Raw genomic sequence first — 24,340 nt, forward strand, 5'->3', positions numbered from 1 at the left:
GAGCTTTGAGGCTTCACAGTCCGCCTGTTCCTAAGAGTGTTTAAGTGTGGAGCTAAACCTGCTTTCTAAGAAAATTGCAGTCCTGCCCTCAGGAAAGCTCCACATCAGTGGTCATGTCGGTTTTGCTCTGCATTTTACACCAATGCCTAGCTCAGCGCCCTGCACAAAGAACATGTGATAAGTGTGCAAGAAGGAAGGAAGGAGAAACCAGAGTTTTCACTAGAGTTCTTCATTTTCACCCCTAGGTGATATTGATTTTAAAGCACACAGTTCTGCCTTTGATGAGAAATCAAATAGTAACAGCTACCATCAAGGACTATCCTGACCTAAGTCCTGACCTAAGATCACCAGGGTTCTGCAAAGGTTGCTAAGAGTCCACTGACTGACTGACTGAGGGAGCTGCCCCCTGGCTCCTTGCAAACCTCATCCCTGACTCACAACAACCCTGAAGGCTGTATAATTACCCTATTTTACTCATCAGGAAATTAAAGCTCAGAGAAGTGTCCTTCCTCAAAGTCACATGGCTAGTAAATCCTTGTCCATCTAACCCCAGAACCCTCACAGAGCAACTCAGAATACCACATCCCAGGCCTGTGCCAAGCCCATAAAATGTTCCTCTAGACACTGTAAGCCAGTGGTTTACAAACTTTTGATTTAACTATAGGAGGAAACTTTCCTCCAAATAAAATCCCACTAAAACCATAAACAAACAGTCACATATCTGAGACACAGGACAACACCCTCCTTCAGAACTGCCCTCAGCCACTGGAGCAAAGCAACGAGAGCCACTGCATGCTTCCGACACACTGAGTTCAACCCAACCAGCCAGGCCACCTGGATCTACACCCCCTTACTCTTCTTGAAGCTTAAATGTTGGACAACTCCTTCAAAAGATGGCAGCACAAACCCGGACACTGTACTCAGACAGCAATGACCTACCCCTGCACAGTGCTACAGCTCTGGCACTCCCGGCTGAAGGGACAGCAACATAAAAGAAATGGAGGTTGGAACAGAAGGAAGCACTCAGTAGAAGGTATTTATATGAAGCGGCTGAAGCTCACGGCTTGAGGGAGCGTCTGGAGGAGGTCAGGTCAGGAATGAACGGAGGAGCACTCTGTAAACGGCCTTCTACGTTATAACTGAGCACTATGAACTCTTCTGTTTATGCCAAATTAAGTGGAAGAATGATATGATTGGATCATAAACATGCCTAAGAACAGACTGATTTAATGTCTTAGAGGATTTGCTAGATTGTACTTTTAGTTCAAAAAGAAAGGGTGATATGAATGAAAATATCTGTGTGGTTGGTAAATTAAAATGGTATATCATGTGACTGTTTCAGAGTACTTAGGAGGCCTGAGACAGCAGAACGGTCTTGTCATATTGTTCAGATCTTCCTGTCAGGATCTGTGTCAGTGTCTTGCCAGCTGACATGGACATGGGGAGAAGGTCCATCTCTGCAAGGACCCTGCATGGACATACCTGCATGGACAAGTGGTTGACCCGAGCCCAGAGTCTGGGCTGAGAGATGGGAACAAGCTTACTGCAGGTGAGACACTGTCAGCTGACTCCTGGGTCATCTCCATCAGCTGACATGTTCCTGGCAGCTCAAGTAACTATAGCACAGGTGTATCAGGTGCTGTTGGACAGACAATTCACTCCCTCAGCTCTCCTTTTTCTAGCCACCCTCCAGCTGGAGGTGGCCCCGTAATCCAGTTCTGGCCAGTGAGATGTAAGCGGAAGCCAGGCAGGGGGGCTGATTCTGGGAGAGCTTTTGCCTTCCTGTTGTAAAGGATCACTCATCTGATGGACTCCTCCATCCTTCATCGTTCTTATTTCTGCCAAGGCCACAGCCATGGTGCCTAGAGGTCTAGCTCCCACCTTGAGACCATAAGGTGCTAAGCATGAGGATAACAATGTGCTAAGGAAGGTGGCACAGAGAAGACAGAAAGTGCCTGGGGCCCTGGCAACATCTGTGAGCATCAGCCTTGGACCACCTCCCTCCAGACATCTTGTCATCAGGACCACATAAATCCATAATTATTTAAGTCACCAGAGTTGGCTTTCTGTTACCATCAGTCAAATTCCTAATTGAGGTGACAGATTCTCTGGTGACTTCTGAGATTTTTTTATCTGAAAGTAAATTATTTCTACTGGAAGAAACGGGGTTTTATCCTATTAGTCACACCCTCAACGTGCACTCAGTGTTGCCTCACTAGAAAAACATAACTGCCATTCACCTCATTGTAGGGTCCCAGAGCAGATTAAAGAAGTATATCATGAACTATATGTCTTTAAAATAGAAGAGTACAAACACATGCAAGGTATGAGAATATAAAAACCCCAAGCTACAAAACTAACATATTTCAGTGGCACTCTACCTTAGAAATGTTACTTGAATGACTCATGGAATGTCCCAAAGTCTTCTCATTCTGTAAGAAAACCAAGCAGGTGTTAAGTATCAAGTTTTACTTAAAATGTGCAAAGAAGTAGTTGATAACAATCCTAGTGACAAATCATTCTGTCAACTAGAATTTGCTGAGCACAAACTACTATGTACTGGGCCAGCTATTAGATACTGGAGAATTTGGCAAAGATGAATACAATAGTTTTTGCCCTAGAGGAACTTAACAAGAAGAGAATAGGAATTTGGAATTAAGTGTAAAAATAAGAGGGTAAAAAGTGTTTTAAGACACGTTTAAGCGGAGGTTCAGAGGGGAGAAATTGCATGTTCAGTTATATGTGGTGTGGTCCACGCTGTGAGCAGCCACTGAAGGATGGGGAAGAAGAAAACAGGACAGCTGACCCCACCCAGGTCGTCTGGCTGCACAGTGGTGCGTAGGCAGCAGGGACATCACACAGCTCACATCTACTCCCTGAGCCTGTTTCTCCTCCTGGATCAGAGAAATCTGAGAGTCATGCCAGCCTCCTCCCTCTCACATCCTTCCACCTTCGGTTACAAAGTCTTGTATCAGATTCTTCCTTCTTAATGTCTCTCAACGTCAAATCTCATCTCCATTTCTACCATCAATGCCTTAGTTCAGCTTCTCTTCATTTCTTACATGGAATTCTTGAATGACGTCCCACCTGGTCTCTCTGCTTTTAAGTTGACCTCTTTGACACATAATTGTCACAGACTGAATTGTGTCCCCCCAGAATTCATACACTAAAGTCCCAATGCTCAGGACTCAGAATGGGACTACATTTGGACATGGGGTCTTTAAGGCAATTATGTTAAAATGAGGTCCTTAGGGTGGGCCCTAATCCAATATGACTGGTGTCTTATAGAAGAGGAGATTAGGACAGACACACACAGAGGGAGGACACGGAGAAGATGGCCGTCTACATCAAGGAGAGAGGCCAGGAGAAACCAAACTTGCTGACACCTTGATCTAGGACTTCTCCCTTTAGAACTGTGAGAAAATAAATTCCTGTTGTTTTAAGCCCCCAGTCTGTAGTATTTTGTTAATGGTAGCCCTAGCAAATGAATACGATAATCTTCCACGCTTTAACTTTCTAACAAAAAGTGACTGTTCTAAACATAAATCTGAGTTTTAAATATAAGAAAGTAACTTTCCCTGAATCCATTCAGCCTTGCTCTAAACCACATGAGTAAAAAAACTATTACAAATGGAAGAGATGATCTCACTTGTATTTTAAAGATTATCTATTCTCTATTCAGTTCAGAGGCCATGCAATAGCCATGGGGAAGATGAGAGAAGGCTGAGATGTAATGAGCTGGTAAAATTCTTTGGTCAGCGAGAAGTACAAAGGAGCTAGTGGGTCAGTGAAGAACTCCTTTGAGAAGAGTTGATTCCATTCCACCACGGCTCTCCTTAAAGAAAGCAAGCCAGCAGGAAGTTTTACTTTCTCCTTCCCCTCAACCCACCAACTTACAGACTGCCCTGACTTCTGTACACTTGGCTTTCGAATACCCCTAAAATGCTGATGAAGAAACGTTTTCAACATCTCCCAGGTGGCCTGCCAGCCAGCACTTGTTTTGGCAATGTTGTCTTCTTTGTCTTTATAGCAATGTTGTTTGTGCAGTGTTTTGAATATTTTTATTATATTCTCTCATTTTATAATTCCGAGTGAAAATAAAAGTTCAGTTTCTTAAGTGTTGAGTGTTCAGTCTCAATGGAATGTTTCTTGGTCTTAAGCTAGTCAATTAAATCAATTAGATAGTTAAAAAGGAAAAGAGTAAAATTATAAAGTATACTCAAAGTGTTGACAATCTATCACCAAAGACTGTTTCTAAAAGACCAAATTTAATTAGGAACATCATTCAATCATGTTATTCACAAATTGACTCACTGGGAACGGAGAGTCCCTCTGTTCACAGAAGAGATAAATCTATTACCATTTCAAGTTTCATTCACGAGTCAAGAATGTATTATGGATAAAAACAGGTGTGAATCCTGGTTTAAAGGCTCATCTACAGAGATTTACTACTAAATTTTAATTTAGTCTACTAAATTAAAGTACCATATGCCTTGGAGTATTTGTACAGAAAACCAATTATAACCACTATCATATTACCTGCTGCCTTACAAGAAACGGCCAGTTTAACACCATCTGGAAATCTACAGAAAAGTTCTGAGGTACTAAGAGCAGCAAAAATTCATATCCTAGACCTTTCTGACATTCATTATCCCATAGAGAATGGATACTGGGGTGGGGAGAGGCCTAGTTGTTAGGTTGACAACATTATAAATCCAGACTGAGATCTAAGAGTTGCTCTTTACCTTATGAACCTGAGAAATAAATGTAATGATGTAAGCCTTTACTCTGTTTCCTTCATTAGAACGATTCAATACTGTATACTGGAAAAATCAAACAAATGACTAGCCCCAGAAGGTACAGACGTTTCAAAGCCTGAAGCCTGTCGATATTTAGGATCACTTCTCCACTACCTGACAGGAAATTAACAATTCAGTTCCCACAGATCACGTTTTGTTTTTTTTCCTTACATATCCCTCCATTTATCTGAACTTAGTGAAAAATCTAAGTTCAGCACTATAACAGACCTACTTTCCGGAAGCAAATCCCAGGGTTCATTCAAATCAGTTACTCATTCATTCCGTACTTATTTACCATGCGGCTACCATATGCTAACAACAGGATCAGGCACAAAACGTGGACAAAAATCTGACTCCTAGGTCTGTGCCAATGATAATGTCACTAGAGAACTGCTTCAAAATAGTGTTTTGATGAGGAATGTACAACTAGGGAAAAGTTGAAGAATTACATAAAAAAGTACATACATAAATTATATCAGGGTAGGGACTGGCCCAGTGGCACAGTGGTTAAGTGCACACATTCCACTTCGGCGGCCCGGGCTTCGCTGGTTCGGATCCCAGTTCCGGACATGGCACCACTTGGCAAGCCATGCTGTGGTAGGCATCCTACATAGAAAGTAGAGGAAGATGGGCATGGATGTTAGCTCAGGGCCAGTCTTCCTCAGGAAAAAAAAAAAAAGAGGAGGATTGGCAGACGTTAGCTCTGGGCTAAGATTCCTCAAAAAAAAAAATTACATCAGGGTAGAGTCGGTGACACCATTCTCTCCTACTGTCAAAATAGCATGCTTCTGAAGGAGAAGGAGGAAAGTTTACCAAACACCAATGTCAAGAACTGGAATTATGAATACCAAACAGAAAAAGAGTTCCAGGGGCCAGCCCAGTGGCATAGTGGTTAAGTTCATGTGCTCTGCTTCAGCGGCCCATGGGTCGCAGGTTCAGATTCCAGGCACACACCTATGCACCACTCATCAAGCCATGCTGTGGTGGCGTCCACATACAAAACAGAGGAAGACTGACACAGTGACAATCTTCCTCAAGCAAAAAGAGGAAGACTGGCAACAGATGTTAGCTCAGGCCCAGACTTCCTCACCAAAAGAAAAGAAAACGAGTTCTATTCCAGTTCAAGCTGAAACTAAGATTCAATGCCCAAGTGAGAAAAACCTTGGCAGATAATTTTCATACAACCTTTAATATGTTCAGTCACTGCTTAATGGGTGCCTCCGTCTTGCAGCCCTGGGAGACATGAAAGCCTCACTGCACCCTCCTTCCTCAGAGAAGGTATCAGGGGTGTCACACTGTGCTACCACACACTCCCCGAGCTTGCTCTCCTCTCAAGTCTCTTCAGTGGGCTCTTTCAGTCTACATTAAACAGGAGAGCTGGGACCGGCCCCACAGCCTAGAGGTTAAGTTGGGCGTGCTCTGCTTCAGTAGTCCAAGTTTGCTTCCCAGGCATGGACCTACACCACCTGGCGGCAGCCATGCTGTGGCAGCAACCCACATACAAAATAGAGGAAGACTGGCATAGACATTAGCTCAGGGTGAATCTTCCTCAGCAAAATAAAACCTTAAGAGCTCCTCAAAACACAGATCCACGCTCTCTTCTCATTTGTTGTCTCCCTTAGACCAGTGCTTCTGAAACTTCGTGCCCTTGAATCATTCAGGGATCTTGCTAAAATGCAGACTGTTTAGGTCTGAGGCAGACTGAGATTCTGCATTTCCAGTAAGAATGTGACTCCCATGCTGCTGGCTCCCAGACCACACTTTAAAGATGCAAATTTCATTCTAAATCCTGGGCCAGAATAATCCATAAGGGCTATGACTCATTTTTTAAAAAGTAAATCACGACTACTGTAAAAGTATATTTCCAGGTAAAAGATGGCAGTGAGCTCACAATTGAGTTAATACAAATAGATCAATCAGAAAACAGATTGGTAAGTAGACTGGGAAAGACTGAGGGTGTGAGAAAGAAAAGTTTTGTTAATGTAAGAAGTTACCAAATCACAAAGATAAAGATAAGCTCTGTTGAAGAAGGGACATTTCACAATGTAATCAATCCTGTCAGTGATGTTTTGCAAGTCCATGTGTGGCTCCAACAGACTGTACCTTAGGGGTAGAACAGAGATGCAGAGCCCAAAGAGACCAAACGCGCCCCGGAAAGTAGAAGCCAAGCGTCAACAGGAAGACAATGAGGAGATGTCCAAGCAAGTTTCTGGGATTCTGCAGAAAGGAATCAAACAATAGAACTTCACATGGGAGTTTCCTTGAAACTCTGACCAGGACTAGTCACTAAAAAAACAAAACAAAAAAACCCTACATGTAACAGACATTACTAACTATCTACTCAATATCCATCCCACCAACATAGCTCCAACTTTGTTCTGAGCACCAATAGATCCAACTAAAAGTTCTCACTTTCTCACACTATTTTGCAGTTAAGGGTAGATATGTAAGAAAGTTCTAAAAAAAATTAACCTTGAGGTTTTCTGGGAAAACAATGTGCATTCCTGATACAGCCATTGCTCCTTTCTCCAGCATTCTTCCTTCCCTCATCTACCTTGGAATACAGATGTCATGCCAGGAGGTACAGCAGTCACATTGGGACCATGAGGAAAAAAAGCATACACCAGAAGTCTCAAACTTTTTGGTCTCAAGACTCCTTTACAACGTAAAAAATTATTGAGGACTCCCAAAACCTTTTGTTTATGTGGGTTATATCTACTGATATTTTCCATATTAGAAATTAAAATAGACAATTTAAAAAATATGAATCTCAATTCATTTAGAATTAATAATAAACCTAGTTAATATGAATAACATTTCTATGAAAAATAAATATTTTTCCAAACAAAAAATGCAAGTGATCAGAGCAGCATGGTTTTACATTTTCGTAAAGCTGGTTATTGTCTAATTAGTAGAAGACAGCTGGATTCTCATACATTCAATCTCTTCTGATATGTGTTTTGACTGAAGCAAATGACGAAAATTTGGCTTTATACAGTTATGTGGTTAGAAAAGGAATGTGAATTTTAATAACCATTTGAGACAACTTGAATATAATTCTTTGTACTATACAAAAACTCAACAAGTAATTAGCTGTGATGTGGACTCTGAAGTGATATTAATAAACTTTTAATACTCTATTAAAATCATCTGGCCCATCTTTTACTTTGAATTGATCTCTTAAGCAGGCATGACGTTATAACATCACATCTTGGCCATTTAGAAATTACTGGCTCACTGAACTATGCAAATCTCCCAAGACTGACACATTCCACTGTGCAATATCAAAAAAAGCCAAACTCATTAATAGGACCGTCAACTGAATCAGAAAAGACTTTAATTACTGAAAAGCTATCAAGCGCACAGTGGTGGATACAAGTTTTCCAAAATTCTAATTTTTGCTTAGAAACCTCAAATGTTATCACTGGTAATAAAAACTGTTACTTGCTTTCCTTGAAGTTAAAGATTATCGGCTCATTCATTCAATTTTGAGAAAATCTATGCCAAATACCCAAGTCAGAATAACTACAGTTTGACTGTCAGTCATTCATTCAAATAAAAATTACATCCCATTTAAAACAAAGTGACTAGTTCAGCGCGCACCTCAGTCACAGAGTGTTTTGCCCTGAGCCAACCACCGCACTTCCGGCTGCAGCAGAAATGATTTACACCAGATACGCAAAGAAGGAAAACACACCATCCATAGTGAGAACAGTCAATGATAACTGACACGTTACAATTAGCATAAAAGGACATCAAAATATTGTTATAACTCTCTTCCAAATGTTCAGAAAGTTAAGAGACATAGGATATAAAAAACATTCAAATCAAACTTCCAATGATAAGCAAGCACTAAAAAAGCTATTCTAAGAGAGACACTCATTAACACCACAGATAAAACAAAAAGGTATTCTTAAAAAGTGTTCAAGTAGCCCACAGGAAGGCAAGAAAAAGAGAAGGTGGGGGGGAGGCAGAGAGAACAAAGAGAAAACAAAAAGTAAAATGGCAGACAACTCCTAAGACATCAGAAACTGTCCTAAGGGCACACAGCAAATACAGAAACATTCATTCAGGAAAATCTACTACATCTCAGTAAGAATGGTGAAAATCTGTGGCATTTGAGCCATAACCCAGTCCCTCCTCACTCTCCCACCTCGGGCTGACAGAAGCTCCACTTTGGGCGGATGAAGCCAAGAAAAAATGGCTCCCGTTCCCCCAGCTCCCAGTCAAACAGAAGGGCATTTCCCAGAGAGGGGAAGGCCTCAAGTGGGACACATCCCACTCCCTCAACTCCATGTTGTAGAAGCCACGTGCCGGGCAAACGTGACTGAGAGGTAGGTCTGAGCTCTCTTCTTTGGCACAGTACCTACTAGCAGGGCAGACGCTCTCCCCAGGACCGTCAGACGAAGAGTAATAGGGCTCCAATTGTGCTTTCCGACCCTGCTGATAGGATGGAGGTCCCATACCAAGAGAGACAAGCCAAGAAAACCACAGGCTACTGCCCTGCCAGCATACTGCTCATAAAGCAGGTGTGTCACTCCAAAAGAAGCGGGCCTCTGCATCTGCCCCCAGCTCTGAGGCACAGGTTTGGGTTCTGCAAAGTGTAAAGGCAGGCCGAAAGAACAGACTGCTCCTAAGCTCTCTCCAAGGAAACGGACATTATTTGGAACAGAGTACGTAGACGTTCAAGTCTAAGGGTACTGTCCAAAATAAGGGTGTTTTAGGGCCGGCCTGGTTAAGTTCACCATGCTCCACTTTGGCAGCTCAGGGCCAATCAACAAAACCAAAAGTTGGTTCTTTGATAAGAATAAAAAAAAAAACCAGGGCTGGCCCTGTGGCCGAGTGGTTAAGTTCTCGCACTCTGCTTTGGTGGCCCAATCTTCCTCACAAAAAAATAATAATAAATAAAAATGATGTTGTTTAAGTGGTAAGCAATTAAGAGGAGGCTTACTGTCTCCTCTTCACTGGAGAGAGCAACAAGCTAAACCATAAAACAACTAGAAACATAGGACAGAAAACCAGGGACAGAGACAGCTAAGAAGGTCCTCCTAAGGTTAGAAGCAATCTCAAACACTGGCTTCAAAGACAAATACAGCAAAGGGATCTGAAATTACCTGGATGAGACCATGGGCATTTTATACCAAAGACAATTGTCCAGAACAGCAGAGCAATCAGCTAGCAGTTAATGGACACTAAAAACTAAGGGTGAAATCAACAAAGACAAGAAAGCTTAACAGAGAGATCAAGGAAAGAGACAGCCAAAAAAAAGCACCACTAAAAACACAGTCATCCCAGCTTGAGAGTGTGCGAGCCCACGGCTTCCCCTCTGAGGAGCATCATCAGAGGCTATACATTGTGAAAAAAACAGATTTCACTACATAGTCCACGCAAGTCACTAAACAAATAAACAAAGAACTCCCTCCACCGGTTGGGATCCTGGGCGTGGACATGGCACCACTCGTCAGGCCATGCTGAGGCAGAGTCCCAGATAGCACAACCAGAGGCGCTCATAACTAGAATATACAACCATGTACTGGAGGGCTTTGGGGAGAAGAGGAAGAAAAAAGGAAGAGAGAAGACTGGCAACAGTTGTTAGCTCAGGTGCCAATCTAAAACAAACAAACAAAAAAACCCCAACAACCTTTCATCTAGCCTTATCAAATGAAAAAACAAACACAACTCTACCAAAATTAGTAATAAAAGAGTATTACCAACTTTATAGAAAAATAGAGAATTATAAGGAAATACAATTTTATACCAAGAAATTAGATAACTATAATAAAAGAGGAAAATTCTCACAGAGACACAAACTACCAAAAGGTGACTCAAGAAGAAAAAGAAATTCTGAAGAAATTAGTAATTAGATTGAATTAAATTCGTAATTCAATTAGGTTGAATTAGTAATCTAAAAACTTCCCACAAAGAAAAGACCAGGCCCAGATGGCATCACTGGTTAATTCCACCAAATAATTAAAGAAGAATAAATACTAATGCCTCATAACCTCTTCCAAAAAAAAAAAATAGTAAGAGGAGAGGATACTTTCCAACTCATTCAATGAGGCCAGTATTACTCTGAAAACAAAACCAAAGATATCACAAGAACAGAAAATTACATACCAAAATTCCTTATAAATATAGACTCAGGAATTCTCAACAAAATACTAGCAAACCAAACCAAGCAACAATAAAAAGGATACACACCACGACCAAGTGGGATTTATACCAGGAATGCAAGGTTGGACTAACAGGTGAAACTCAATGTAATACACAAGATCAACTGAATTCAAACAACACACAGAATATACATTTAACAAAATCTAGTATCTTTCCTAATAAAAACACTCAACATACTATAGCTTTGTAAGATGCTATCATTGTGTGATAGTAGGTAAGGGTACATGAGATCTCTCTGTATCATTTTTTACAAATGTATACGAATGTAAACTTATCTCATAATATAAGTTTATATATAAATGCGTGTGTGTGTGTGATACGTATGGTTTAAACACCCTGATTAAAAGGCAAAAATTTTCAGATTGGATATAAAAGCAAGATATAACTCCATGCTGCCTATAAGAAAACAAGAAAAACATTTTAAATATATAAATACAAACCGGTTAAAAGTAAAGGATGGGACATCAATAACAAGATGACACCAATAATAAAATGCTCTGGCAAAGACTTTAAGCAGCCGTTATAAAAATACTCAAATGAGCAATCACAATACTCTTGAAACAAAACCAGAAAACGGACTCTATAGCAGAGAGATGACAGAAGAAAAGAATCAAGAACTTGATAGAAAAATAAAACTAAACAACAGATAAAAAAACATTTCTAAAAAATATGGACAGGGACCGGCCCCATGGCTGAGTGGTTAAGTTTGCACGCTCCCCTTCAGTGGCCCAGGGTTTTGCAGGTTCGGATCCTGGGCATGGACAGGCCAGACCACACTCGTCAGGCCACGGTGAGGCGGCATCCCACACGCCACAACTAGAAGGACCCACAACTAGAGTATACAACTATGTACTGGGGAGAAAAAGCAGAAAAAAAAAATGGACAGAATCTCAGGGACCTGGGCAGCAAAAACAAACAGTCTAACAATCACGTTGCTGGAATCCAAAAAGTAAAGAAGAGTACAATGCTCAAAAATACTTGAAGAAAATATTCACTAAAATTTTCACAAGTTTGGTAAAAGACATAAACCTTGATTGAAGAAGCTGAGTGAACTCCACACTGGATAAATTAAAAGAAATCCATGCCCAGCCATATCATAATCGAATAGCTAAAAACTAAAGACAAAGAAGAAATATTGAAAGCAGCCAGAGAAAAATACATTATCTAGGGGAACAATGATATCAAATGACTGAGGGTTGCTCATCAGGAACCATGGAGGCCAGAAGGAAGTAACATGATATTTTTCAAGTGCTAACAGAAAAGAACTATCTACTTAGAATTGGATATCTGGTGAAAATATCTTTCAGGAATAAAAGGGGAAATAAAGATACTGACAATGAAGAATAACTAAGAAGATTAACAGTCAAGAGTCTACTCTAAAATAACAGCTTAAAGGAAGTTTTTCATGTGGAAGGAAAATGATACCAGAAGAAAATGTGGAATATCAGCAATAAAAGAAGGGCAACAGAAAGGCTAATTATTTGCATAAGAACAATTGACTATTATTCTTCTCTTGATTTCTTTAAAATATATGTGCTAGTTGAAAGCAAAAAGTACAACATGCTATGAGGGATTTTCAAAGTACGTACATGTAATATATAAGATAACTATAACATAAAGGGGGAAAGTAAAAGTTGTGGTATATTTTCTATACTGTGGTAAAGTTTCTACATTCTAAATGAAGTAGCAAAATATTGATTTTAAATAGACTCTGAAAAGTATTTTGTAAATCCTAAAAAAGAAATACAGAGATATAGTAAAATCAAAATAGTCAAACATGGTAATAATTACATTAAGTGCACACATTACAAACACAACAAATAAACGCTGATATGCAGAACTGATTTTTTTTAATGCCCCAATTATATGCTGTCTAAAGGAAATTCATTTCAATGATACAGGTAGGTTAAAAATAAAGGGGTGGAAAAAGATACACCATGCAAACACAAGCCAAAATATCCAAAACATAGAAACCACCCAAAAGCCCATCAATGGATGAATGGATAAACAAAATGCAGTATATCCATACAATGGAATGCTATTTAGCCATAAAAAGTAATGAAGTACTGATACATGATACAACATGGATAAACTCTGAAAACATTATGCTAAGTGAAAGAAGGCAGACACAAAAGGCCACATATCATATGATTCCATTTCTGTGAAATGTCCAGAATAGATAAAACTACTGAGTTAGAAAGTAGATTCGTGGTTGCCAAGGGCTGGGGGAAGGGAAGATTGAGAAGTGAGTGCTAATGAGCGCATGCACGTACATCGTCAGTGCAGAAGCTTCTGTCCCTCTGGAGTTGGGGTGTGCCACCCTCCTGGCACGTGGATGTGTTCACCAACTTGGGAAGCTCCTTGAATCCTGTTCTTAGAGGGTTTTTATCAGTTTCATTATATGGTCACAACTGATGAAATCATTGGTCATTGGTGACTGAACTCAATCCCCAGCCCCTCTTGACTCCCTGAAGGTGGGGGACTGAGGCTAAAAGCCCCAACCTTCCATTCATGTGGTTGGTTCTTCTGGGGACCAGCCCTCATCCTGAAGCTGTGTAAGAGACCACCAAGAGTCACCTCATTAGCATAAACTTAGGTATGGTGAAAGGGGCTTGTTATAAATAATAAAAGACACTCCTATCACTCAGGAAATTCCAACAATTTCAGGAGTTCTGTGCCAGGAACAGGGTACAAAGACCAAATATTTATTTTATTTTATTTTATTTATTTTTTAAGGAAGATTAGCCCTGAGTTAACATCTGCTGCCAATTCTCCTCTTTTTTTTGATGAGGAAGACTGGCCCTGAGCTAACATCTGTGTCCATCTTCCTCTACTTTCTGTGTGGGACGCCTACCACAGCATGGCTTGACGAACAGTGTATAGGTCCGCACTCAGGAATCGAACCAACAAACCCCGGGCTGCTGAAGGCCGGCCCCCAAATATTTATTTTTTTTATTATACCATACATGGGGGGGAAATAGAGCATAGCCTGTGATCTGAAATGCAGAGTCCAGAAAGTGCATCATAAAAAGAAGGAAGAGTAATGTCAAGAAAAGAAAGAAATGTAAAGGACTGCCTATTTAAGTAATAGCTTTCCATCTCCAGATGTCCGAGCAGAGCTCGACAATCATCTGTCATGGATACTGAAGAACAGGGCCCTGTATTTGGCAGGCTAGACTGCTGGGATTTTGCAAATCTAAAGAACTATACCATTACTATAGTCTCTAGATCAGTGACTCCTAGACTTTTGGATTTTGTGGATGAATCAAATTTCAAAAGACATTCAGAAATGTACATAAGAATGACAACTTTTACTCTGCGAAATTAGGACAGTAAAAAATAAAAAGCATCATCATGTCAAAAAAGAAAGGATATTTCATTACCAAAAAGAAACAAAAAGGTACCAATTAAAAGCCAAATGAAAAATTATTTTAGTGATCTGATTTTTCTCATTTTACATTGGACTGGCACCACTCTAAGGACGGGCACATGGGAACCCTTTTCAGAAAGCTCACAGTACTAGATTCTTTGGGATTCATTCAAATCCCACTGAATTAAAAGAAATCCACATCTTTATAGCTGACTTTACAGTTTCATCCAATGAACTGTAAAAATAATGGAAAGATTTCTGAAGGTAGAATAGGACTTAATCCATTTAGCTCACAGAGCTGTACTGGGGAAAGAGTACCCCAAAAATCCTAGTTGAACTGTATTTTATTTGGAATATTTGCAAAAGGGTATTAGGAAGTACTGATATTTGCTTTCATCCAGACACCTTTGCCTTACATTAGCTTTGGGCCTCCATTTATCAGTACGTTTATTTGCTTCTGTTCAACTCCTTGGACTAGTAGACAGCCTGATCTTTAAGTCTGGGCATTTGTGTCTCTGGGCATCAATTTGCCAGGTTGTACACACACTTACAGCCCTTATTTAACTGCTTCCAGCCCCAGGCAAGGGGCATCAAAAACTGCCTCATGAACTCTCATCCTGGACCCCAGGTCATGTGCACAATGCAAATGACTGCTGATCTCTCAGACAGATGGGGACCTAACCAGAGGTCCCTAGGAGATGTGGGGGTGGAGAGGAAGGTGGCTAGCCTTTCTCAGGGCCCCAGTCATACCTCCCTGCCTTTGCACAAACCTCGCTTTGGAGCAGATAATTTGGTTATTCCAGTTCTGCAAAGCTCTGGATCCCTAGATTACAGAAAATGACACTTTTCTTAGCAAAGCCACATTTCCCCTCTCTCTCCCATTCAGACAAGAAGGTTTCAGGATTAGTTTTCCTCTCTTTTTTTTATAGGCTCTTAGCGAAGAGTGCAAGCTGTACACAACGTAATCTAACATCTTGAAGTCTTCTTACCAAGTCCTCTAATGCTACAGTTTTGATTGGCAAATGAGCCAACATAAGACAACAGGAGACAGCCCCCCAACCGTCTCATAGTGGTATAACAAGGACTGACAACCTGACAGCCCAGAGCCAGAGACCAGCCTCAATGGCTCCCTCCATACCTCAGTGTTTCCATTTCACAAATCAGACTCTCCAACATCCATTCTCTCCTTTTCCTTTCCACAAGAGCCCTGAATTTCTCAGCTTTGCCCTTCATTAGTATTGGGTCTTACTCTCAGCTCTAGGGGTGGGTGCTAACTGGCCTAAAACAATCACTATGACAAGAGACTGCCTATCTATCACCACTTATATCCATGTGGTCAATTCCACAATTCCACACACATACAACTCCTCAGTTCTGATGCCAAATTCTGCTGCAGTTACACTGCTATCCATTTATTTGTTTCTAATCAATGCCATAGGCTGGTAACTAATGCCCAGTATCTGGTCTAGCCACTGTCTGAGCCCGGGAACTTCTGTTTCCTAGCAGCATTCTGCCCCTTCTCCTTGCCAAAGCGATTGGTTGAAGGACAGGATAACATTAATTGCTTTAGGCCAATCAGAGCCATCTTCTAAGAGCCATTCTATTCAAACCACATGGTTCTATCCTATTCAAATTTCCTCACTGGACATAAGAAAAGATCATTGGAGGAGAGAAGATCAAGGCATTGAGATGCCAGGGTTTTGCATAAATTATTTATGAGGATAAAGAAATCTCTAAGAATTATGACAGGATTAATGTTAGAGGGAGCAACAAATTAGGTGTTAAATTCTTCAAGGAATAAGAAGAATTACACAGGGGTATGGAGAAGTCTACAACAAAGAGAGTCAGTAAGAAGGGCTGGGACTAGGGTGAGGCTGATGACTCACTCGCCTCAAGGACAAAATTTAAGGGGGTGCCAAAAACCTCAATCAACAAGATGAACAGTATTTTAATGCTATATTTTTAAAAAAACAAAATTGATGCAAAAAACTCATGACATTAAAAAAATCAAAATTTAAAACTGAGACAGCATCATTGTAGGTAGAATATTCTGATGATTTGAGGTTTAAAGATAAGGCCTCTAGTTACCACCTCTGAGATTTCTTCCCTGAGTTACTCAAACGTGTACTCATCTCTCCATTTATACGGCTAGTGGGCATCTCCCACTTAAAAAACACATGTAAGTGTGTGTGTCTATATCTATCTATCTATCTATCTATCTATCCATCCATCTATCTCCTGACTGAGAAACTTGAGATCTGCTTAGAAGGGAGAGAACTTTTGTTCTCTACTAACTTTGTTTTGGTTTGTTTACCTCCGATATATTGTCCTCCATTGGGAATTTGGTTTTATGGTCTCACCATTTTTATAACTTTTATATTTTCTATAAATGGGTAAATGGGTGAGAGACTACAGATAATTTAGTTTGTTAGTCTCTTCTGTTTGTCTGTTCTGAGCTCAGATCAAATTAAAACTCTCTTTGGGATTTCCTGGAGAGCCCTGAAAAATCACAAAGATTTATATTTTCATCCTATAAAAGAAAAGGTACTAGAAATAACTAGGTTTACTTGATTTGCCACCACTGACGAACTGCATGGGAAGAGCTGTGAAATGAGAAGAGATTCATCGGTACCCTCACTGTCATGACACATTTCTACTTACCAGAGTCCTGATGATGCTCTGCACTCTATAGTCGTTATCAGTCATGATTTCTTATTTTTCTTTAAAGTTAACTTGGTCACAAACTTACTTTTAAAATTTGAATCTAGCATCTTCTAGGCCAATGGGTTTCAACTGAGGATTCATGTCACTTACTAATGAGTTTCATTAATATACAGAAGTTTAGGACCTATTCCAGATTTACTGAATCCCTTGATAGTCCTGATATTTTCTTGGTATATTCATGGCACGTTAATATCTCAGGATTATTCTATCTCAAGATTTGTTCTCTGTAGTTTATGCTCATCCATTTTTATAAACCAGATGTAACGTTCACTGAATTCTCTGACTAGGGAGTTAATTACTATGTTTATAATTATTTTGTCAAAAAATTCCTTGGACTGACTTTATTACCTTATTTTGCATGTCATAGAAACAACCAAATTTCCCTCTCATTTTTCTTGAAATAAACTCTCATCAGATCTTTCATTTTTTTAATTAACACTAATATTAACCATGGCCATTTTAAGTCTTTTGTCACCTACAGATACTTTCTGTTTAAGTCTGTTGCTTCTCTGAAAGCTCTTGCAATCAGCTGCAGGCCAGAGGGCTGTGTCAGAACCCCACGGAAAAGGACTATGCCAGGCACTCATGGGATAGACTTCGGATGGCATCATTTGGACAAATGTGAGACCACACCAGTGGACCAAGTCAGGATTTCTAGAACTCTTATCAAGATCCAGTGGAATAAGAATTAATTAATGAAGGCTAAATGAACTGATGAGGGATGATTGTAGGTTTTGTTTGGAATACTGTTGATGTTGTTTGAATGTTCTATTTTCTAAATACGTAAGGAAGTCCTTTCTTTTTCCTCTTAAAGCTATCTGTAACAATTTGGTAGACTCTGCTTTCATAAAGTGAAATGAAATCTTTGTAAATGATATATTATTTTCCCTGCCTGAGCCCTCTAGAATTCAGAAACTCTTGTTGAATATTCTTATTTTCAGAGCAATAAAATTATGTGCATAGGTTCAATAAGAATCTGTCCTCTTTTTGACTATGACATAATTGGAAACATTGGTTTGCAACCAAGCTCACATTTGAGAATGGTGCTCAATCAATGAGATATGACCAGACACTTCTAAGAAACTTAGATTGACTTTTCAAAGTCATGCTTATGAAGCCTTCTTGGGAAAACTGGCTTACAGGGTTCCCAGCCTTACAGGCAAGTAAGGAAAGCCGCTTACTGGCAAGCCCAGGAAACTTAAAATATTTTGGGGACCTCAAGAAATCAGGAATTCTTGTAGGTCCTACAGGTGAAATTTGATAGCAAGTTCTTGGCTTGGCTTTCTAGCCTTAGGACTACAAATAATGAATAACAGGCTTTAAAAAAACTCAATCTGAGATTCCTTATAAAGACTTCCATCAAAGTAAACTTAAGAAGTCCCATAGGAAATTAACACCCTTACTGTGCCTATGTAAATAATCGGGCCAAATCTAATAGGATCTTATTTTGTGATCAAGAATAATTTTTCTATGATTCTTTTTTTGAGGAAGATTAGCCCTGAGCTAACATTCACTGCCAATCCTCCTCTTTTGGCTGAGGAAGACTAGCCCTGAGCTAACACCTGTGCCCATCTTCCTCTATTCTATATGCTGGACGCCTGCCTCAGCACGGCTTGATAAGTGGTGTCAAGCTCAATGCCCGGGATCCGAATCAGCGAACCCCCAGCCACTGAAGCGGAGTGTGCGAACTTAACCACTACACCACTGGACCAGCCCCTCTATGAGATTATTTTTGATTAAAAATAAAGAAACTACAGGAAAAAAAACAACTTGGGTTTCAACAGAAAATTATGAGCTATGTGCAATTCTCTGTAACCTGCAGGTACTTGATAGATATACAAATGACGTTCTATCTGAGAATGATTTTAATTGACTTCCACCCCCACACACCCAGCTCCCCTCCATTTGCAATTGTCTCATCATTCCTTTACTCTACATAAATTGGTGCTGTTTGACTTTTCTCTTGAACTAGTCAAACATCTGATTAGTTCTCTCATATCACATGAGTAAAATAAATTCCTTAATATGTGTTGATGAAAATTATGATTTTACCTTTTCCTGAAAATTGTCTTGTATTTTTTTTCTGGTTGTAAGCTCGCCTTTTTTGTTTTTTTCTTGTGGTAAAACACACATAACATAAAACTTACCATTTCAATCATTTTAAAGTGTACAATTCACTGACATTTAGTACATTTACAATGTTGGGCAACCATCGTCACTATCTAGTTCCAGAACCTTTTCATCGTCCTACAAGGAAGCCCACACCCCATTAGCAGTCATCCTCATTCCCCTCTCCCAAGCCCCTGGCAACCACTGCTCGGCTTTCCGTCTCTATACTTCACATAAATGCAATTATATAAAATGTGGCCTTTGTGTCTGGCTTCCTTCACTTAGCATAACGTTGTCACGATTCCCTGATGCTGCCGCACGTATCAGTACTTCATTCCTTCTTACAAGTGAATAATACTGTATGGATTTACCACATTTTGCCAATATTGTGGATTTACCACATCCAGTGATCCTCTGATGGACATTTGGGTTGTTTGCCCCTTTTGCTTATTGTGAATAGTACTGTGATGAACATGCATGTACAAGTTTTTGCTTGAACACCTGTTTTCAGTACTCTGGGGTATATACTGAGGAGCAGAATTGCTGGGTCATATGCTAGTTCTGTTTAATTTATTGAGGAACTGCCCGTTTTCCACAGCAGTTGCACTGTTGTAACTCCCACCAGCAATGTATGAGGTCCTAATTTCTCCACATCTTCACCAACACTTATTTTGATTATACCCATCTTAATGGGTTTGAATTGGTATCTTACTATAATTTTATGATTTGTATTTCCCTAATGACTAATGACGTTGAGCATCTTTTCATATGCGTTTGTTGGCTATGAAAATTATCCCCTTTTTTTTTGGGTGAGGAAGATTGGCCCTGAGCTAACATCTGTGCCAATCTTCCTCTATTTTTTTATATGTGGGATGACACCACAGCATGGCTTGATGAGCACTGTGTAGGTCTGCGCCCAGGATCCAAACCCACAGACCCCGGGCTGCCAAAGCAGAGTGCACAAACTTAACCACTAGGCCACTGGGCCAGCCCCTGAAAGTTATCTTTTAACACATGAATGTTGGAGAACTAGCCAGCCATTTCCCTCGCAGGAAGTGTAATCTTCATTTGTAAAATCGAGAAACCAAAACTCAGAGAAATTCAGTAATTTCCCAAGATCCCCCAGCTAGTAAATGGTAGACTTGGAACTCACACACAGCTGTGTCAAATTTCAGGCCTATGCTTTCTCCTGGGACCCCTCTAACTGGATCCTACCTGTAATCATGATTGTGCGGAAGACAGACTGAACACCTCCTGTAATCCTGACTTGAGCAGTGAGGTAGGGAGAATACGGAATAGGAAAGAGTAGTGCAGCTTCTCAAATTTTTAAATAAATTTCAACACAGGGGGTTGACAACTAGAACTGTTCTGTTTACAGATGCTTTGCATAACTTGGAGCTTTATGTTCAAATTATTTAAAACTTTATTTGATTGAAAAATAAAACAAAAAAATAGTACTAGAAAGATTACTTTAAAAAACATTGCCTTGGTTGGCGCTATGGGCTGAAGTGTGCAGCCCCAAAATTCATATGTTGCAGCCCTATCCCACTGTGACTGGATCTGGAGACAGAGCTTTGAGAGGTGATCACGGTTACCCGAGGTCATAAGGGTGGGGCTCTCATCTGACAGGACTGGCGGTCTGGTGAGAAGTGGAAGAGAGTGAGCTCTCCGTCTCCATACACACACCATTTCCCATGGCAGCTAAAGCTGAACAATATAGTCAGATTCAGAAAAATTATGAAATAATCTACATCTATCTCAAAAATAAATGCAAAACCCAGGTAGTTTTAAGGAATAACAAAACTGGCACAAAATAGAATTTTATAAGAAGCTCAAATTTGAAATAAAATTTAGGTCACATTTAGTCATTACAACTTTGACTCAGGGAAAATAAAACAATTATGTCACACAAGTTTAAGAGGAAAAGCCTACAATTTACAAAACTGTATTTCAACAAACGGACTAAAGCAATATATTTAAAGTAATGCAAATGAATCAATAATTGCCTTCAGTAAAACAATACAGTCCAAATTTACAGTAACGTGATTATCTGCTTCACTTTTTTTTAGCTTTAATGTGGCAATAATGAAGTAACAAGCAAACAGAAAATAGATGAACAAGCAAAAGACCATAACAGCGAACCATCTGCTCTTGGCGTTCATCTACATTCTCTGGATTTCAGTTTTGTCCCTTATAAAGTGGGCTTGTGCAAAGCGGGAGAGAAGTTAACAGAGACGACCCCTTTCGTTTCTCCGAGCTCTCAGATGTGCAGTATCGATGGGAAATATGCTGCCCTGCTTAGTTCCACTCAGCACTATACATGCTGCAGTTTTAAACTCATCCCTGAAGCTATGAACAAATGAGTTTATGGTTCCAAAAACCCTTCTGACAGATTAACAAATTAAATACTTTTTAAAACACTACATGTAACATGGTATGATTAGAATGATAACCTTAAGTAATGTATTAATGAATACAATCTTCTTCAAATATGTTTTCTATTAAGTAATTTTCATTTTCATTTTTTGAATATAAAATAAAGTTATGCTGAAAAAATTAAACATCTCTGTATTCATTGTTGATTCTTTTAAAACTTTAACTATACAAACAGTAAGCTGAACAGTTTTTAATTTCTGCAATTTTATAACTCTTTATATAACTGATAATACATAAACTCTTGAAGTTAGCTGAAAAATCTTTATCAATACAAACCAGAATACATTTGTTATAAAAGTTACTATAGAAATTGTAGCACTGTAAATACTTCTTATAGTGCTGTATAAGCAAGTAACCTTTGTAAAAAGGCTATCCAACTTCTTCAGTATAGAATCTACTCATTCAGGGAACACATTTATTGACTATCTACTATGTGCCAGGTACCGTTCTAGGCCCTTGGGAATTAATGAGTGAAAAAAACAAGGATCCCTTCTCTTATGGAGCTTAAGAAAACGGTGCAGAAGGAGACTGCTACTCTTCTCTGGATGTCTCAGAGCTCAGAGTGTATGTCTTCAAGGGATGTTTGTTTACTTAAGAGTTTCGAAACTATAAATGACATTTCATGATGAAATATGTATATCCAATTTGGCCCAGATCCCTTGAGGCTCTGATTCTTTTCATCTTTCCTCTTTGTCTCCCTCCAGCTCAAGAGCATCTCACAGCCTCAGCAAAGTTAACAGAGACAGCATCCACACAAAATAACACAGACATACAAATGGCAACATTAGAATGTCCCTACCAAATGGAATTGCATGTCTGGCTTACACCACAAACACACAGAGTAAATAATACCAACAAAGAGAACAAAGACTGTTTGTTACTGTTGCATTTATTATGCATGTACCATCCTATGAAAAGCTAAAAGATCTCCCTAGAATGAATGCTCCAGAAGAAAGATCCAAGGTGCTTTCTGAAAACAATATTTCCTCTAGAAAATACAGGAGGCCCGCAGCTGTGCTCATTCAAATTATAAACTAAGTTGTCTTTCTCAGAATTTTTCAAAGCCATAATTCCATGATTTAAAATTATATGGGCAATATTATGTCAATAAAAAAGATATTTTTTACACCAACAACAGGAGGACATTATAAAAAATATGCTATAATTTACATACTTATTTAGCTTAAGACTACTTTTCACAATTGTAAGAAACAACTTTGTTAGAAACAAAGTACACCCTTGAAAATGGAATTAAACTGCTAACCTTCTCTGGTTGGGAACCTCAACAGTGAGGCACCCTTGAAGAAATACAGTTCTCTATACATTGTTCCATAAAGCCTAACGGCAGCCCTAAAATCAATGAGAAATCTGGCCACTACTGACAGGGCACTTCTCCTACCTGAAGCTTCATTTTCTAGCAAGATGCATCGGTGAGTCCTCAGTGCAGCTCGCCCCAGCAGCATGTTCCTAGGTTCTGCATTCACAGCAGCTGCTACCCTACAGCAGCCAGCAGGAGCACATCTTCGCCTCTGGACTTGTAAGGGCTTGCTGGAGCCCTTAGCATACCACTCCTGTGATCAAACTGGACTACTTCCTCCAGCTGACTTCCAAGGAACTAGTTAGTGAATGAATAATTCATACTAAGTCCATTCCAGCAACCAATTTCTGCTCTATGGTCTACTCTCCACAGCAATTTGCAATGTAAAGATTCTAAACCATGCTTGCTGGCATGCAAGGAATGAAAGTTTAAGTTTCTAGGCAACAACAATAAATGTTAGTGGATCTGTTTGCTCTTCTTTCATGCTAACTTAGTTGAGAGATTAGAAGAAAATGTAGAAAAGGTAAATGATTAACCACAGATGTCTAACAGAACAAAAAAATTTTTTTTCCTCCATAAAACCTGTCCTACAGAGAAGATTCTGCTTGCAGGAAAAGCAGCAAAGTGCTCGCCCTAAGATCAGCAGGTCAGTTTTTACATTTAGCAAAAGACCAGTTCCTGCAAAGCACAGAGAATCATCAAGTCATGGGGGAGGGGAGCTTTCAGTATTAATGCCAGGAAACAAATTGCTTCAAACGGGAATTTTCCCCGTCTTTCAGGCTATAAATAAAACTTTCAACCCACTGGTATTCTTCTAGGAAAAACATGAACATTCATTTTCACCAATTTGTCAATGCTTACATATTTCCAAATGAGTGATGTCTAAGCAGTGAATTCTCTGCAGCCAAAAGCATAATTCCAAGAGGAACTTGAACAAAAGAACGGAAGCTTATACTTCTACTACCTCAGCTCTGCCTCCAGGAAGTCCTGTTCCACACCTCTCATTTTCACCTACCTGCTCCAATCTGTGTTTCTTTTTCCTCTGCATGCACTAGGAACATCTCAAGCTTGCGCTCTGTTAGTAAGTTATTTTTTCAGCCATGACTATTCTGTTCTTAGCTGGTTCTAATTTATCTGTTCTAGAAACTGGTTTTCTATGTGCCTCCTTGATGCTGTATTTTCCCTTTTTCACTTCATTCTGTTATTTCACAATATCCTTTCTGTGTCTGTGCTTTATGAAATTCAGGTTCTTAACAGCTTACTCCTTAATAGCTTTCTTGGGAATTCTCTTTTTTTTTTTAAGGGAAAGTATTCTTTTTTTTTTTTTTTTTTTGCCAATCTTCCTATCTCTTTTTTCTTTTTCTCCCCAAAGCCCCGGTACACAGTTGTATATCCTAGTTCTAAGTCATT

General features: G+C 39.6%; 1 protein-coding gene across 26 annotated transcripts in view; it reads right to left on the bottom strand.

Annotated features, from left to right (window-relative positions):
• The window catches only part of MARCHF8 (membrane associated ring-CH-type finger 8), a 113,474-nt gene that overhangs the window by 21,146 nt on the left and 67,988 nt on the right, over nucleotides 1–24,340 (bottom strand). For 9 of the 26 annotated variants that reach the window (XM_070229590.1, XM_023647940.2, XM_023647922.2 and 6 more), the window contains one exon: nucleotides 2,382–2,432. The exons of 3 other annotated variants lie outside the window; for them this stretch is intronic. In XM_070229590.1, the coding sequence (XP_070085691.1) occupies nucleotides 2,382–2,432 (51 nt within the window). Of the gene's footprint in view, nucleotides 1–2,381; nucleotides 2,433–5,264; nucleotides 5,406–6,902; nucleotides 7,017–24,340 lie in introns of all 26 variants that reach the window. 14 more of the 26 variants (XM_023647864.2, XM_023647876.2, XM_070229482.1 and 11 more) reach the window with 4 other exon arrangements.

Source organism: Equus caballus, chromosome 1 (assembly GCF_041296265.1).
Source record: "Equus caballus isolate H_3958 breed thoroughbred chromosome 1, TB-T2T, whole genome shotgun sequence".
Lineage (NCBI taxonomy): Eukaryota > Metazoa > Chordata > Mammalia > Perissodactyla > Equidae > Equus > Equus caballus.